This window comes from Grammomys surdaster, unplaced genomic scaffold (genome assembly GCF_004785775.1).
Source record: "Grammomys surdaster isolate TR1022 unplaced genomic scaffold, NIH_TR_1.0 350, whole genome shotgun sequence".
In the NCBI taxonomy this organism is placed as follows: domain Eukaryota; kingdom Metazoa; phylum Chordata; class Mammalia; order Rodentia; family Muridae; genus Grammomys; species Grammomys surdaster.
This window is the reverse complement of record NW_021604769.1, coordinates 341,658-357,652: the sequence shown is the minus strand read 5'-3', so window position 1 is coordinate 357,652 and position 15,995 is coordinate 341,658. Positions and strand designations below refer to the sequence as shown.

At 35.8% G+C, this 15,995-nt stretch overlaps 2 protein-coding genes across 2 annotated transcripts; one reads left to right on the top strand and one right to left on the bottom strand.

The window, feature by feature from the left end:
- Nucleotides 1-2,995: 2,995 nt before the first annotated feature.
- On the bottom strand, nt 2,996-3,913 carry LOC114631064 (olfactory receptor 1013). The gene has a single exon (XM_028779368.1). The coding sequence runs from the start codon at nt 3,911-3,913 to the stop codon at nt 2,996-2,998; it is 918 nt and encodes a 305-aa protein (XP_028635201.1).
- Nucleotides 3,914-15,059: 11,146 nt separating this feature from the next.
- Nucleotides 15,060-15,995, top strand: LOC114631060 (olfactory receptor 1013-like). Its single transcript, XM_028779364.1, has one exon. The coding sequence runs from the start codon at nt 15,060-15,062 to the stop codon at nt 15,993-15,995; it is 936 nt and encodes a 311-aa protein (XP_028635197.1).

Here is a 15,995-nt window from a genome sequence, read left to right as displayed (position 1 = left end):
CTTAAGAATAGCAGGGAGACCATAACTCAAGCAGTGTACCATATCTTCTGAAGAACTGCAGGTAGATCATAATTCAAGGCAGTGTACCATATAGACCATGACATGTTACAAGGCACAGGCCAAGAAGATTTTGTACTTTTCCACCACCTGGACCCTGGACCCTCTTACCCCCTCCCCTTGTAAAACATGCTATAAAAAAGCATTTCATGTTCAAAAAAAAAAAGAAATTAAAAAAAAAGTAGCAATATTGAAAAAAAAAAAGGCCAAAACCACCACACAAACAGTCTAAATATTTAATTGTGATTTTCTTACAGATTCATTAATGACAATAGGTCGTATGCTAAGCTTTTCCTTTAAGTAAAGAAATATTGACAGCTGAGGAGGGTACATGCCTACAATCCCACTGGAAGTGGGAAAATAAGAAAGAGGGAGGAAAGAAGGGAGGGAAGGAGGAACAGAAAGAAGAATGGAAGGAAGAAATTCTCTTTTGACCAATCTATTGAAAGACTATGACAAGCCTGACAGAGTTATCTGTCCTCCAGTATTCTTTCAAACTATTCATGTCTTTTGCTTTCCAAGGAACAATAATAAATTGAAAGAAATTTACATATCTTAAAATTCCCTCAGAATCTGAGTTCAGAGACACCAATCTATTGCTTAGTGAAGAACTTGAGACAGTCAAGTACAATAGTAAATGATTCCTAACACATATCCTATCGTACTAAAGTTAATTATATTTTTCTATATGTTCCTCTCATGTAAATTATCCTATAAAACCTCATATAGAAGAAACTCAATGCCTTCTCATTCAGGAAGTTAAAAACTGCTACAGAATTATGGGGGCATATGAGAAGAAAACTTTGCAGTTCCACTTGCAGCAGAAAGCAAACAATTGTTGAGTCATTATGAAAGCAGAATAAAATTTATAAAACTCTAATGATACAAAAAATGGCACTATGCTACTTACCAAATTTAAAGAAAATACCTCCTTCTAATCTCCAAAATTCAAACAGCTAGCTCTAGGATCATTTATATTAGATATTTAATCCCAAGAGAATCAAATCTAAAATACCTTGCAATTCATTTGCTTGGGGAACACCAAAGCAATTAGACAAAGCTGTGCATTAAAGTTGGATCAACGTCAGTAAGACTCAGGAAAGTTTTATTTAGACACTGATTTCCAACTAATGGAAGTATTCAGTCACATTTTCCCACAATCTGTATTTTAGTGGTTTTAAAATTTTTCATGGTTATATTCACTTGCATATGGCTCAATGCAGGCATTTGGATATTCTTAAATAGAGTAATGCACATATTTTTTCACAGTTCTGGTTTCTTCCATTTCCTCTAAATTAATAACAATCTGCTCAGTACCTCAAGAGATCAATCTACCAACTTGTACCAATTAAATATGTAAATATGTGGGAAGTAATGGACAGGAGTAAGGGTTCTTATCCCCAGGGCCTCAGACAGAGTCATTGCAAGATCACAAAACTGGATGCAAAGCTCTGCACAGTCTCTAACTCCCGCCACCTTTTCTCTCTCTCTCTCTCTCATATCATCCTCTTCATTCTCCTTATCCTCCTCCTCTTTCTCCTCTTCCTCCCCTTTCACTTTCTCCTCTTCTCCCCCCACTCTTTTCCTTCTTTCTGTCTCCTTCCCTCCCCCTTGAATGCCTAGATATAGTCAAACTCTATGGCAAAAAATTATTCAACCCTATTATATTCTCTACTTACCATGTTCTTTTCACATTTTTATACATTATTAAATCCTCCTTAACTTGTCAACTGCAGTAGAACAGTAGATTTCAAGAAGGACTCTTACTGATACAATAATAATTGGCAAATGAAACCTAAAATTTAACACTTAAGCCAAGGCATATACCACCCACATGGCCAGTGATGTCACAGCATGAAATCCAAATTGAGTCAACGGCAAAAAGTCAATACTGTGGAATAGAATATAACAATGATAGTATGAACTATAAAAAATGGGACCTTTATGCTTGTAATTCCTATAGTTGAGAGGAATTGGGATATCCTTTCATCATGTTGTGTGAAGATAAGTCTCTGTTCTTTCAACTGTTAATTCTGTACAGGCAAAGAACCAGGTGCTGGTAAGATTCTGATATTGTCCTTCCTATTCTCATCACTGGATTATCTATTTTGTAAATATTCATCCTTCCTCACCTGCCAAAAATAATCCAGAATTGCATCAAAGGTTGTCTTGCTACTGATTGGTTACAATAAAAATCTGATGGCCAATAGCAGGTCAGAAAGGAAGAGGGTAAAACTTCCATCAGAGGAGGGAGGGAAATGAAAGCAGACATGGGAGAACTGAGTTTACACCAAGGAGAACAGACATGGACCAGAGCAGACAAGAGAAGTACAGATCTAATCACGTGGCAGATCATAGTCTAGATGGTCAGGTTAAGTTAGATGAACTAACTGGGAGACTGTCCTAGCCAAAGGCCTAAGGTTTAAACTTTATCAGCAGCCTCTGTGTCATTACTTATACCACTGGAGGATCAGAGAAAGCTCTGCTAATAGATTAATAGAGACAAGATTTCAAGGCCAGCTTTATGTACGTAGTGTGTCTGACTTGAAAGACATAAGTAAAAATTTTATCTATCATAACATGAAGAATTTGAAAAGAACAGACAGTAGGGATTTATAAGTGACCACTTAAATGTTGTTTGCTCTACCACTACCCAATCATAATGATCACTTCTATACATTCCAAATTTTCCATGTTGATAGATATCAGCAATGATTCCGTAACCCACATATTTTAATATTCCTACAATAAACACCAGTGTACATGTATCTTTATGGTAAGCTGGTTTGGATCATTTGTATTTAAATTCTGAAGTCTTGTGGATGAAGAACATGGACTTTTATAATTTTTTATACAAATATAATAAATGGCAGCTTTTCTTGAAACATAAGTAACCAATTAATTATTTCTGTTCTTAACATAAGGAAATAATCTTGATTTACTTGAGGAGTTTATTCAGAGCCTCTTTCACATCCTTATTCCTCAGACTGTAGATCAGGGGATTCAACATGGGGAAAACCACTGTGTAAAAGGTTGAAACAATTTTGTCTCTATCTAAAGAGTAGCTGGACCGGGGCCGAGCATAGATGTAAAGAATGGAGCCATAGTACAAGGTCACAGAGATCAGGTGGGAAGAGCAGGTGGAGAAAGCCTTGAGGCGGCCCTGAGTGGAGCGGATCCTCAAGATAGTGGCAATGATGAAGAGATAGGTGGCCAGAATGAACACAATAGGAATGATGACATTGGAAGTCAAGAGGAAGAATAACACAGACTGAAAGCTGTCCTTCTTGCCACAGGCGAGCTTAACCAGAGGTGGGATATCACAGAAAAAGTCATCAATTACATTGTCACTGCAGAAAGTCAAAGAAAATGTGTCTTTGGTAATGATCACAGAGTTAATAAAACCTCCCAAATATGAGGATGCCACGAAAAATATACACAGCTTTAAGGACATGGCTTGGGAATAAAGCAGTGGCTTTGAGATAGCCATATAGCGATCATAAGCCATGGCAGCCAAAAGGTAACATTCAGTATAGTCCAGTGCAGCAGAGAAGAAGAATTGAGCCACACAACCACCGAAGGAGATGCTCTTGTCTTCCAAGATGCAGGTTGCTAGGATCTTTGGTGTGTAGACAGAAGACAATCCAAGGTCCAGGAATGATAGATTTCCAATGAAGAAATACATGGGTGTGTGGAGCCTAGAATCATTGCAGATTAACATAATAAGGGAGCTATTTCCCACCAAAGTCAATGTGTATACAACAAGAAACACTGCAAACAGGACCTTCTGCAGTGTAGGGTCTGTTGTGAATCCCAACATGATGAACTCACTAACAGTATTATTATTCTGATCCATGGCTGTAAAAAATGTGACTTAAGGGGAAAGAAAATGAAGTTTCAAGTTAAATTACTGTACTGAATAAATAAAAAATTGAATGATCACTACAATGATCACTGTTTCTAAGGGTTTATCAGGATGACCAAAATATCTGACCCTACTTCTTTGTCCTAGCCCAAAGTCATTTTCATGCCTGGAGACTACTTCTTTGTTCTAGCCTAAGATTTAAATTCCTGTCAGAAATTACTTCTTTGTTCTATCCTAATATCAGATTCCTGCCAGAAATCCACTTCCTTGTCCTTGGCCAATGTCAGATTCCTGCCAAGCAGTCCCAAAAGCTCTCCACATCTCCCCCTTTTTTATTTCATAAACTAGATAAAGCCTGTATTAGGTCATTCTAACAAGAACGCCTTCCTTACCTGTTGTAGAATATGCATTTTCAAAAGCAATGCACTTCTGACTTAGGTTGGCAAGACTCTGTGCAGAATCTTACATGTCCTTGGCTTGCCAGGCTGTTAAATTAATAACCCTGTCTAGGGGTCCATTTTCAGTTTCAAGCCAAGTAATTTGGCTGCCAAACTTGACTATTTGTATCTATTTCATTGGTAGTTTCTCAACCTAGAACTGACCTTAATACTTGCATGTGGTTAAAATGGTATAAAAGCAGATTGAAAAAAATGTATAAAGTTCAAACTAGTAAAATAGCTATGTTATGTTCAGTAACATTTTTAAAAAATTGAATGAATGCATGTCATGAAAATGTAATTGATAAATTTTTTGTGAATTTAGAAGCATGTATTTTAATTAAAAATATAGTAGTAAAAAGATTTTAATATGTAAAATGATTCTATGTTCTTATATGTTATACATAAGTTCATAATATAAAATAGTTGTCATTTGCAATATAATATTTATTGAATTATCAGAGTATTGCTGCATTTTTACTTATCAAGTAGAAAATAGAACTCAGAGCATAATTCATTTAACTGAATAACCTTTTAATTTTGGAGGAGCTCAAAGAATTCTGATGATAAAATATATCATGATGATAAAATAAATTTGCCATGCACCAAGTGAATTCAGTCAATTTCAACTGTATTCTTTTGATTTCTTTTCAACTGCTATTATATTACTTTAAAAGTAGATCTTACTTATAGTATTAGTTTGTAAATTTTGTAACAAAATATCTACCCTCAACTTGGAGAGATGGCTAACTTAGTAAAGTATTTGTCATGCAAGAATGAGGACCCAGGTTCCGATTTCAGCTTCCATATAAAATTCTATGCTCAGTAACACATGGCTGTAATATCAACGCTAGGCAGGCAAAGACAGAGGAACCCTTTTGGTTAATTGGACAGTTAGCCTTGTTGAGTTAGTCAGTTCCTGTATCAGTGACAAACACTGTCTCAAAAGAATCTCTATCACATTCCACTGCATATGCATGCATATAAACACAGGAACAAACATACACAACAGAGAGAGAGAGAGACAGAGACAGAGACAGAGACAGAGAGACAGAGAGAGAGAGAGACAGAGACAGAGATAGAGACAGAGTATTCATGTTTTTGTTTCCTCAACACATTACATAATTTTATATTCATAACAATGGAATCAAATTTACCAATGAAAAATTTTGTCCAACAGATAATTTTGCTGACATCATATATGTTAAAAAATTTAACCTATGTAACATTTAATAGAGCACATTTATTAAACATTAAATATATGTCAGATATTCTATTCTAAAAAGTATTCCATCAAACTATCAAAATAATCTTATAAAGTGAATGTGTTTACTTTCCTTTACCAAATTGATTATTTATTTATGAATACCTAGGTCTTAGGAGTCAAAGTAGACAGAGCCATGAATCAAAATGATTTCTTCAAGAACATATTATCTCTGTCCAAAGCTGCTCATCTAAAAGAATTGTTGTATTCCAGATATTCTTGATAACAAGGAGAAAAACACAGAAACTAGGAATAGGCCTCTATGAAAAATGAGTATATGTTACTGAGATAAATGAAACCTTTGTAAATAAATACAATAGAATCTGTTACAATCACTCTCATATTTGACTATGGGATGTCAAATTATCGACTCTAGTATAAGCAATGAGGATAATACTTTATGTGTGATTACTTGGTTCACACAAAGAACAAAGCATGTTTCCATGTGTAGAAAGTGTGGAAAGTTGCCTGTGGGAAAGGATATTTCTAGGCAAAAGAAAAAAATTACCTTCTCACAGAAGGGAAAAATCAAAAGGAACGCAACAGATAGTGAGTATTGTAGTAGATCTGACTGGCATGGAATGTATATGAAGAATATTAGAAATTGAGTTACCGCTGAAGACAGTCGATTTTTTATTAACATTCATAAAACATGTACTAATCATTATTTTTTTAATCTGAACAAATGTGGTAGTAAATGTTATGCCTTCAACCTTCAGAATATTGACACAAGATGTTCATGCATTAGTCAGCATGAACTTTATAACAGGGCATATTTTTCAATTAAAGAAAAAGAAAAGAAAGAAAATCATCGAGTTTGCTGTTTGTCCCCACTAAAGAGAATGCTGTGTCAAGAAGATCATGGCACATAGGAGACACTTACAAGGAAGAAGCTAAAATAAATCAGGAGTTTAAGTCCATTCTCAGCTACATAGCAAGTTCAAGGTCACACTGGGAAATCTTAGGCTTTATGAACATCAACCAAACCCACTCTCTGGTGAAATGAATCATAGAATTTATCCCAAAAGTACATCTCACATTTCTTGACCTAATAATGTCTGACCGTCCTGTGGTCTTCACAAACAGAAACAAGAAAACCAGATGAATAGAAATTATAATCACCATCTGGCCAATGAAAGGTATGGAAATTTGTGAAGTAAACACTTTTCACTAAGGCAGCAAAATGTTTTTCAGTTTGAAGAGCTTTTAGAAACCATCTTCAACACTACTTGTGGTCACAATGGGAGAGAGAGAGCAAACTAGATAGATCTGAAATTGTGAACTGATAATAGGATGGATCTAAGTTCTTCACCATCCTCACCAGCTTTATCAGGTTTAATACACTTCTAAGGCAACAATTAAACAGGACATTATAAAATTTACAGTGTACTGTTTACTCTAGGGGTCAATATATGGAAAACATTCAATAAATCAGTGTTCTTCCAATTCGGAGAACATGATTACTCTCTGATATCTGATAAAGTCAATGCTTCCAAAATCTTAGTTGTCTCAATGTGATACTATGAAAAATATAGCAACATTGACCACTGATACAAAAACAACAGTAAAGTATGTCAGAGTGATATAAATGTTAAACAAACCAATGCATGTTCATAGAAAAGTGTTTTATTGATGTTTACACAGTAATACTGAGAAGCAAAATAGACCCTAGTGTGACATTTAGGTTTAGAAAAAAATTGTTTTACTGATAAACATCTGAAGTAACTTAATTCTTTAGATAATCAATTGTCTCTCTTTAATGCACATCCCCTATGTGATAAAGTAGAAGTTGCAGATAGATGGTAGTTAGAATAAACAGAAACATTTTTAAAGAATGACCCAATGACTACTAATAATAGTAATTACATAGAAGAATTTAATATTACTTGACATTGATGGAACATAATTATAAAAATAGAGAATATTTAATGTTACACAAATAATTTAAAAACTATATAACTGTTCCATTTATTTCACACTTTCTTGTTCTCCAAACCTTCTTGCATGCAAATTACCTATGATCATGCCCCATACATACCTTTCTTGAGCCCATTAGTTTAAGCTTTCTTGTTTAAAAATAATTATGAGGTTTTTGAGGTTCAAATTTCTTGATTCCTGAGTTAATTAAATTTCTACAACAAAATAAATTTAGATCCACAACACAAACCCACCAACACACATATACATGCATGCACAAACCACACAAGTATTTACAGTGTTTGTTACTCAATAATAGAGACCTGTGAGGCTTAGTAGTAACTTTGTGTTAAAGGTTAATGTTTCTTTTCTTAGAGATGTTCTTCTAGATAACCTCAGCCAGAAAGCATGGAAACCCCACAGCCATGGCAATCGGCTGTCCGACATTCCTTCAAAAAGCACCTAACCTTCTCACATTTAGAAATATATTAACTAAAATAATTGAGACTTTTCATTGTTTTGGCAGACACATAGAAACACTCCATTCTGTCTACCTCCTACAGGGCATGTGAGGTATTCACACCAGCTCAAAGCTTTGGGAAGTTCTTCTCAGTGGACACTCTTTTTAGTTAGGAGTAAATTGTGTACCTTAGGGCTCTCTCCCTTCCCTTAACATATATTAGCCTTTCTCATCACAAACAGAAGAAAAGTTAAACCCTTGATATTGCTCTCAGAAGTTTCGTAAATTGCTAAACAATGATGGATGGGTAAGAAAACTGTGGTTTCATAGATTCCCACCTGTAACATAAAGCAAGTAACTTTTGAGAGATTGTGGGAATGAAACAATATTTATTTGCCACTGATACCTGTACAATACAACTTACCAAATTTTAAGAAGACACCTCACTCTAGTATTCAAATCAGCTACTTCCAGATCTGTATAACTGCTATTTGATCCCAGAGGTTTTTTATTCGTGGAATTCCTCATGGTTTTGCAGCTCAGGGAAATTACAAGCAGGACAATTAATCAACAGTCCGCTGGTGATGTTAGATTAATTTTATTTAATGAGATAAAGAAAAGTCTATGGGGTATGTTCCCATTGTATTCAATTGTAATCTCTACACATTCTGTATTGTTTTGGTGAATTATAACAAATGCATATAATTACTTGCATATTTGAGGATATATTTGTGTGGACACCTTCACTTATACATGTAGATATTTGAATATTTATAAACATATGTTCTTAAGAATACCTGTAACATGATATAGATCTTCAAATTCCTCTGAAATATTGGCCATCTTTTTTTTTAATCTTATTCTATATTCCAAAAGATTTAGCAGTGAGAGTGCTAACTACTAGGTCTTACTCTGCATTACTGCTCACCCTCTCCTTCACTCTCTCCTTCTGTCTATCTCCAGAAACAGAATTTTCTTTTAATCAGAACAACTCAACAGCCATACTACTTATATATCTTACCCAAACCTTCACAATTTGAAAAAGTTTTCTACTTTTCTTTTTTCTATTGTGAAAACATCCACCCACCCACCTATCCCTCTTACTTTTTCTAGAAATATCAATCCATCCATCTTATTTTCTTTTACGTTAACCCATCTTTACTACAAACAATTTCCATCTTTTCACAAATTTTCATGGCTTTTTCTTTTTTTCTTTTTATTTATTTATTTATTTTATTTATTTATTTATTTACTTTTGGTTTTTTCTTAATACTGTGAGACATAATAGTATTAACAAATGAATCTAGCATCTGTTGTGAGAATTTTCTTCCTGGGGAAGAAGGACTCAGGAATGTCTACTCCCTTCATGTGATCCCAATGGTAAAACAAAGTTCAATTTCAAAGTTCACACTGGAGAACCATGAGTCTGGATTAGAGACAACTGGTACTGATGGGATTGTGGGTGATCCAGAAGCAGCTACAGTGAAAAAGTTTTTACTCCATGTGCATGATAACATTTTATAGTCTCATCATAGATAGATTTACTAAAAGCAAAGGCCTAACTAAAATAAAAATAAAGCCCACTTATTTGATTGGTATGTTCTTTCTGGAGCAGACTCACTCCCTGGTTACCAGTTTTTCTCAGTTTCCTATAGTTTTTTGTATAGAGATGAGGCCCTCTGGACTTTTCCCTGTCCACTCTAGTATGTCCATTGGGGTCATCCTTGTTCAATTCGTGTTTCGATAGTCATGTTGGTGAGGCATTATGGGTAACACTTCTGATAATTCGTGTGTTTGTGTGTGTGTGTGTGTGTGTGTGTGTGTGTGTGTGTATGTGTTTTACTGACAATAAGCTACATCCAAATTTAATTTACTTATTTTGATTCACTTTATGTCCTGATCACAGCCCCCTTCCTTCTCTCTTCTCAGTTCTACCCTCATAAATCAATCCTCCTAATGTTCTTTCATCTTCTCCTCAGAGGAGTCCCTTTTGGGTACCACCCCACCCTGGAGCATTTAATCCTATCAAGTCTAGATACATTCTCTCCCACTGAGGCCCAACCAGGCAGTCCAAAAGTAGTGGAGAAGGGAATCCAATAGCAGGGAACAGAGACTGAGAGATCCCCCATTCAACTTGTTAGGGAACCCACATAAACACCAAGCTGCACATTTGCTACAAATGTGTAGGAAGTCTAGGTCCATCTCAGTGACCCAGGCTTTGTGAGCCCTGATGGTCCTAGGTTAGGTGACTCTGTGGGTCTTCTTGTGGTGTCCTTGATCACTCTGACATGATCACTTCTATCCCCTATTCTTCCACAAGACTCCTCGGGCTCTGCCTAATGTTTGTAAAAGATGCAGTCTTACAACAAACTATGTGATATGTCTCTGGCTCTTAGAATCATTCATCCCCCTCATCTACAGTGTTCCCTGAGCCTTAGGTGAAGAAATATTTTGTAGATATAACCAATGGGACTGGGTTCCATAACTCTAAATTTTAATCAGCATGGTATGGTAGCCCTAAGAGTACAGGAGTAGCATTCAGACTTTGGCAGTAACCAACAGCTCTCTGGATGTTAATACTTGGATATAAGACTTGGATGTTATACTGGATATAAGACTTGCTAAACAAGTGAGAAAACATGCCGAGTCCTGGAAACTTAGCTAACTGATAAGTGCTAATGAATTCATGGTTACTGGAAGAGAATCTATATCCACTACTTTACTAAATTAGCATATTCCCTAACAATAATCTAAGCATTGGTTGTTATAACTACAGATAAGTGTAGTATTATTCTCTCATCAAGAGGACTTTGCAATTACTATATAACTCTAAGGATACTGTAGGAATGTTATCATTTATAAACCAGACAGTATTATATCACCAACTAAATAAATTCATTTTTATAAGCTTTTGTAAAAAGCTGTTACAGAGAAATAGTCTCTCATTCTTAGACCTTTAGTGGGTTCTGAGTGCTCAGATGAAAATGGGACATCATTTTCACAACCAACACTAACATGCCAAGACTCAGGAATGCTATAGAAGAGGAAGCAGAAGGAATGCAAGGGCTATAGGATGCAGATGGATATGGTAAATGGGGGCTTCTGTATATAACAAACTTATCATACCCTTGAGCTCTCAGTAGTTATAGTTCTTGCCATTAAGACTTTTTCAAGATTAACTCAACCAAACTTTCAGCTTAGATAGATGAGATGCTTTGCAGGTCTTCACTCTTAATGAGAAGCTATTAGCAGCAGACAACTGCTAAAGGGAGAAAAGTCATTCTTTCCGAAGGTATTTCCACTGGTAAATTACTTGTGCTAAGGTCAGGATCACACACCCATCCACATATACACAGCATTAATTAAATTAGTGGATTACAAAAAATAGACAAAAGGTTAAGAACAGCATATGTCAAGGGCCATGCTGGAGGAGGTGTAGGAAGGAAATTGGAGGATGGATATAATCATATATCATTATAAAATTTTCAAAAATAAAAAATTATAATATGAACAAAAATTCTCAAAAGAAACAAAGGGATATCTATCTTTTAGTGAGTTCTAAAAGAATTCTGTAATAATTATGAGACGTATCCACTGAGAGGTCATGTGACCTTCATCTTTAAAAGTATAGGGAAAAAAGTGTTATGTGTATAGAAGAGAGAGCCTTGTAAGAGGCCAAACTGTCAGAGCCATTATCAAAGTCCAAGACTGATACCAGCTATACCATGTATTCAAGTAAAGAGTCCATCATTCACTCTGCTCCCTGACATTGACACTCCTGGATAAAGTCATAGGTAAACAGAGAGTAAAAGATCTCAGTGATCTAATTAATACAGTTCATATGATGATACAAAAATATTGGAAAACTGTAAAGTGTACTTGGAGAGACAACAAAAAAAAAATCAACATGGAGAAAATATATAATTAGCTATGTATATTTATATACATGAATAGGCAATTCATGAATATATTATATACTTGTTTTATTAGGTTACACAAATTAAGAGAGGAAATAATTTATCATTGATTTATTTTCTACAATTTTTCATTGATTCATTTTCACTGTCATAGTCAACAAATAACTTTTTCTCCTTCATATTTAAGAATATCCAATTTATCAACATAGAGTTTTAATTGTCCTGTGGGTCCTTCCCTGCAGGCTGTGAAATCCTGAGGGCTTTCAGCAGTCTATAACTCTGGGAATCCAGAAGCTGGCATAAAAGATTTAGGGTAAAAGATAGACAGAGTTAAATTCATATAAGATGTTGTTGATGAAATCCAGGTAAGTTTTATAAATTCTTATTCCATTTTTTTAAGATTTGTATTTGTTGGTAAAAATCAGCACTATAGACTTTTGATAAAGCTGTGTGCTAGAGAAAGAGTGCCTTAGATGTCTTCAACCTTTCATTTCACTTTTAAAACTGCTGATAGTTGACTAGAGAAGTAGAATTTTACACCATTAGTGACAAAAAGGAAGAACATCACTTGACAAATAGAGAAAATTTTTAGGAAAAGATAATAACTGCAAAAACAAGGAGTCCAGGAGCCGTAACTGAAGAGACACCTTCTGAATATCTCAAGAGCAACTGAAACTGGAGAATACAAGATCAACATTGAGGGTCACTCCTCTGGTTAGGTCACTGTGAAGATGGCAGTTCAGAGAAAGTAGTGACAGGAAGGAAAAGAATGCCAATGAAGAATAGAAGTAGTTAAAGAGATCAGAAAGAAGACATCAAGTAAAAATCTAACAAACTGCAATATTTTAAATAAAAAGGTAATAAATGCCACCATATTACAACTGTGTAACAGTTTGATATAACAGGTATTTTGAATAACAATGTACTAATGACTTTATCTGCAATGTTTCATGTAAACATTAAATGTTTCTGTAACTATAGGAAGAAATTGTTATCATCTGCATTACAGAGGAAAATCAAGTTAGGGCTATGTAAGTAAACCATCTGAAATCATAACTCTAGAAATTCTTAGCATCACAATTAAAACATAGCACTGTTCACAGTTTATGTTTTTGAAAGTTATAATATTATGAAGAATATTCACACATTCATTTAAAGCATTTATTGTATTGTATTCAAATTCATAGCCATTGTTCTTATTAACTGTCACTACATGTACATATGTACATACATATATTTCTAAATATAAATTGTTTAGTCTGTATCATATTACTTGCGTATGTATTTTCAGGGCTGAGCAGTCACGCTACTAAGAGTTTAGGAGATTATTTTCTAATATTACTAGGAAACAATCTCACAGCAAACTTCCTGATCCTATGCCTCTTACAATTTTATTTTCTCTTTTCCACAATGTTTCCTAAACCTTGGATGTGGGAATAATTTTTAGATGTATCTGTTAGGACTGGGCTCCACACATCTTCATCTTTGTTGGTTATTTTCTATCATGGTCCCCTTCTGCTGGAAATAAACGTTTCATTGTTAAGGGGGGGGGGCTACACTTATCTCTAGGTATGTAGACTAATTTGTAAATTATTGTTAAGGATTATAATAGTTGTAGATTTTTGTCCAAGATCCTTGACTTCATTAGCACTTAGTAGTTGGCCAGATTTCCAGTTACAGGCATGATTTCTCTCTTGTTGAAGAGATCAATTAGAGAGCTATCGGTTACCACCAAGTTAAGTTTCTCAGCAGTGACTTATTATCTCACGCAGGTTGTCATTGTAATTTTATGCATATTGGTAATTTGTCTGCATGCATATCTGTTAAGTACATATTATTAGAGGCCAGCAAAGAATGTTGAAGCTCTGGGAAATCAAGTTACAGATGGTTGTCAGCTACCATGTCAGAGGTTGAGAATCTAACTTTTGTCATCTAGATGATCAGCAAGTGTTCCTAACTGCTAATCCATCTTTCTATCTCCTTTTTCTTTTCATTTTTATTGGATATTTTGTTTACATTACAAATGTTACCCCCTTACCCCATTTCCCTCCTCCACCCAGGAATCCCCCATCCCATCCCCCCTCCTCCTGTTTCTATGAGGATGTGCCCCCACCTACCCCCTACTCCCACCTCCTCACCCTCGAATTCCCCCACATTCTGCATCCAGCCTTCATGGGACCAAGGATCTCCTCTCCTACCTATGCCCAATAAGGCCATCCTCCCCTACATATACAGCTGGAGCCATGGGTCTCTCCCTATATGCTCCCAGGCTGGTGGTTTAGACCCGGGGAGCTCTGGTTGGTTGGTATTGTTACTCTCCTCATGGGACTGCAAACCCTTTCAGTTCCTTCTGCTGCTTCTCTTTAACTTTTCTATTAGGGACCTCTTGATCAGTTAGTTCAATGGTTACCTGTGAGCATCCCCCCCTGAATATGTCAGACTCTGGCAGACCTCTAAAGAGACAGGTATATCAGGCTCCTCTCAGCATGCACTTCCTGACATCCACATCACCATCTACCTTTGGTACTGCACATGGGATGGATACCCAAGTGGAATGGTCCATCTCCTTTGATAAATGTGAATTTTGTTTTGGAAAGCTTATATAGTGCAGGCACAAATGACATTGGCATGTCTGTAGAGGTTTCTCATTTCCACAGAAATGTGTTTTATCAGTTCCACATAGACTCATTTCAATGGAAATTTAAAGAAATATTGCAATTGTTTTCAATTTAGAAGCTTAACAAGTATTTGTTACCTTTCAGTTAAATCTTGTAACCACTATCTTCTTCTTCCTCCCACTCCATGTTAATATTGTATTATTCTTTATACTCTACATCTCACAAAGTGAATCCAGTTATATTTTAACTACTAGGTACCCTAGGCAAAAGCCAAATTTATTCCAAACATGATGATTCTATTTTTCTGCTATTGGGATTTCAGAAGGAGCCATCCCATGTAGCTGCATTTTTATTAAATTTGTTGAATATATATTTAGACTTGGAGACTATCACCTACAAAAGAAATGCAGTGTTCATACTGTTGCTGATTATGTTACAGAAGATTATCAGAAACAATATTGACATTTAATACTAGTAGAGACAACTAAGTTCTTCTATACTCTTAGGTGCAAGCTCCTTGAGGCATGGAGAGGGGCAATCACACAGTGACTGGCTTCATCTTGCTGGGCTTTTCAACAAACCCTATGATGCAGAAGATACTGTTTGTCCTGTTCCTTGGAGTATATTCACTGACCTTGCTAGGAAACACCACCCTCATCATATTGATCTGCAATGACTCCAGACTCCACACACCCATGTATTTCTTCATTGGAAATCTGTCTTTTCTGGATCTCTGGTATTCCTCTGTCTATACTCCAAAGATCCTAGTGACCTGCATCTCTGAAGACAAAAGCATCTCCTTTGCTGGATGTCTGTCTCAATTCTTCTTCTCTGCAGGACTGGCCTATAGTGAATGTTACCTACTAGCTGCCATGGCTTATGATCGCTACACTGCCATCTCTAATCCCCTGCTTTATGCTCAAGCCATGTCAAGAAGGTTGTGCATCTGTTTGGTTGTATATTCCTATACAGGAGGGTTTGTCAATGCAATAATATTAACTAGCAACACATTCACATTGGACTTTTGTGGTGACAATGTCATTGATGATTTTTTCTGTGATGTCCCACCTCTGGTGAAGTTGGCATGTGATGTCAGGGAGAGTTACCAGTCTGTGCTATATTTTCTTCTAGCTTCCAATGTTATTTCTCCCACTATTCTCATCTTGACCTCCTATCTCTTCATTATTGCTGCCATCCTGAGGATCCGATCCACCCAGGGCCGTCTCAAGGCCTTCTCCACCTGCTCCTCACACCTCATCTCTGTGACCTTGTACTATGGCTCCATTCTCTACATCTACTCTCGTCCAAGTTCCAGCTACTCCTTGGAAAGGGACAAAATGGTGTCTACCTTTTATACTGTGTTATTCCCAATGTTAAATCCCATGATCTACAGTCTGAGGAATAAAGATGTGAAGGAAGCTCTGAGAAAACTCTTTAAGTTAGCTCATTCTGAAGTCTAA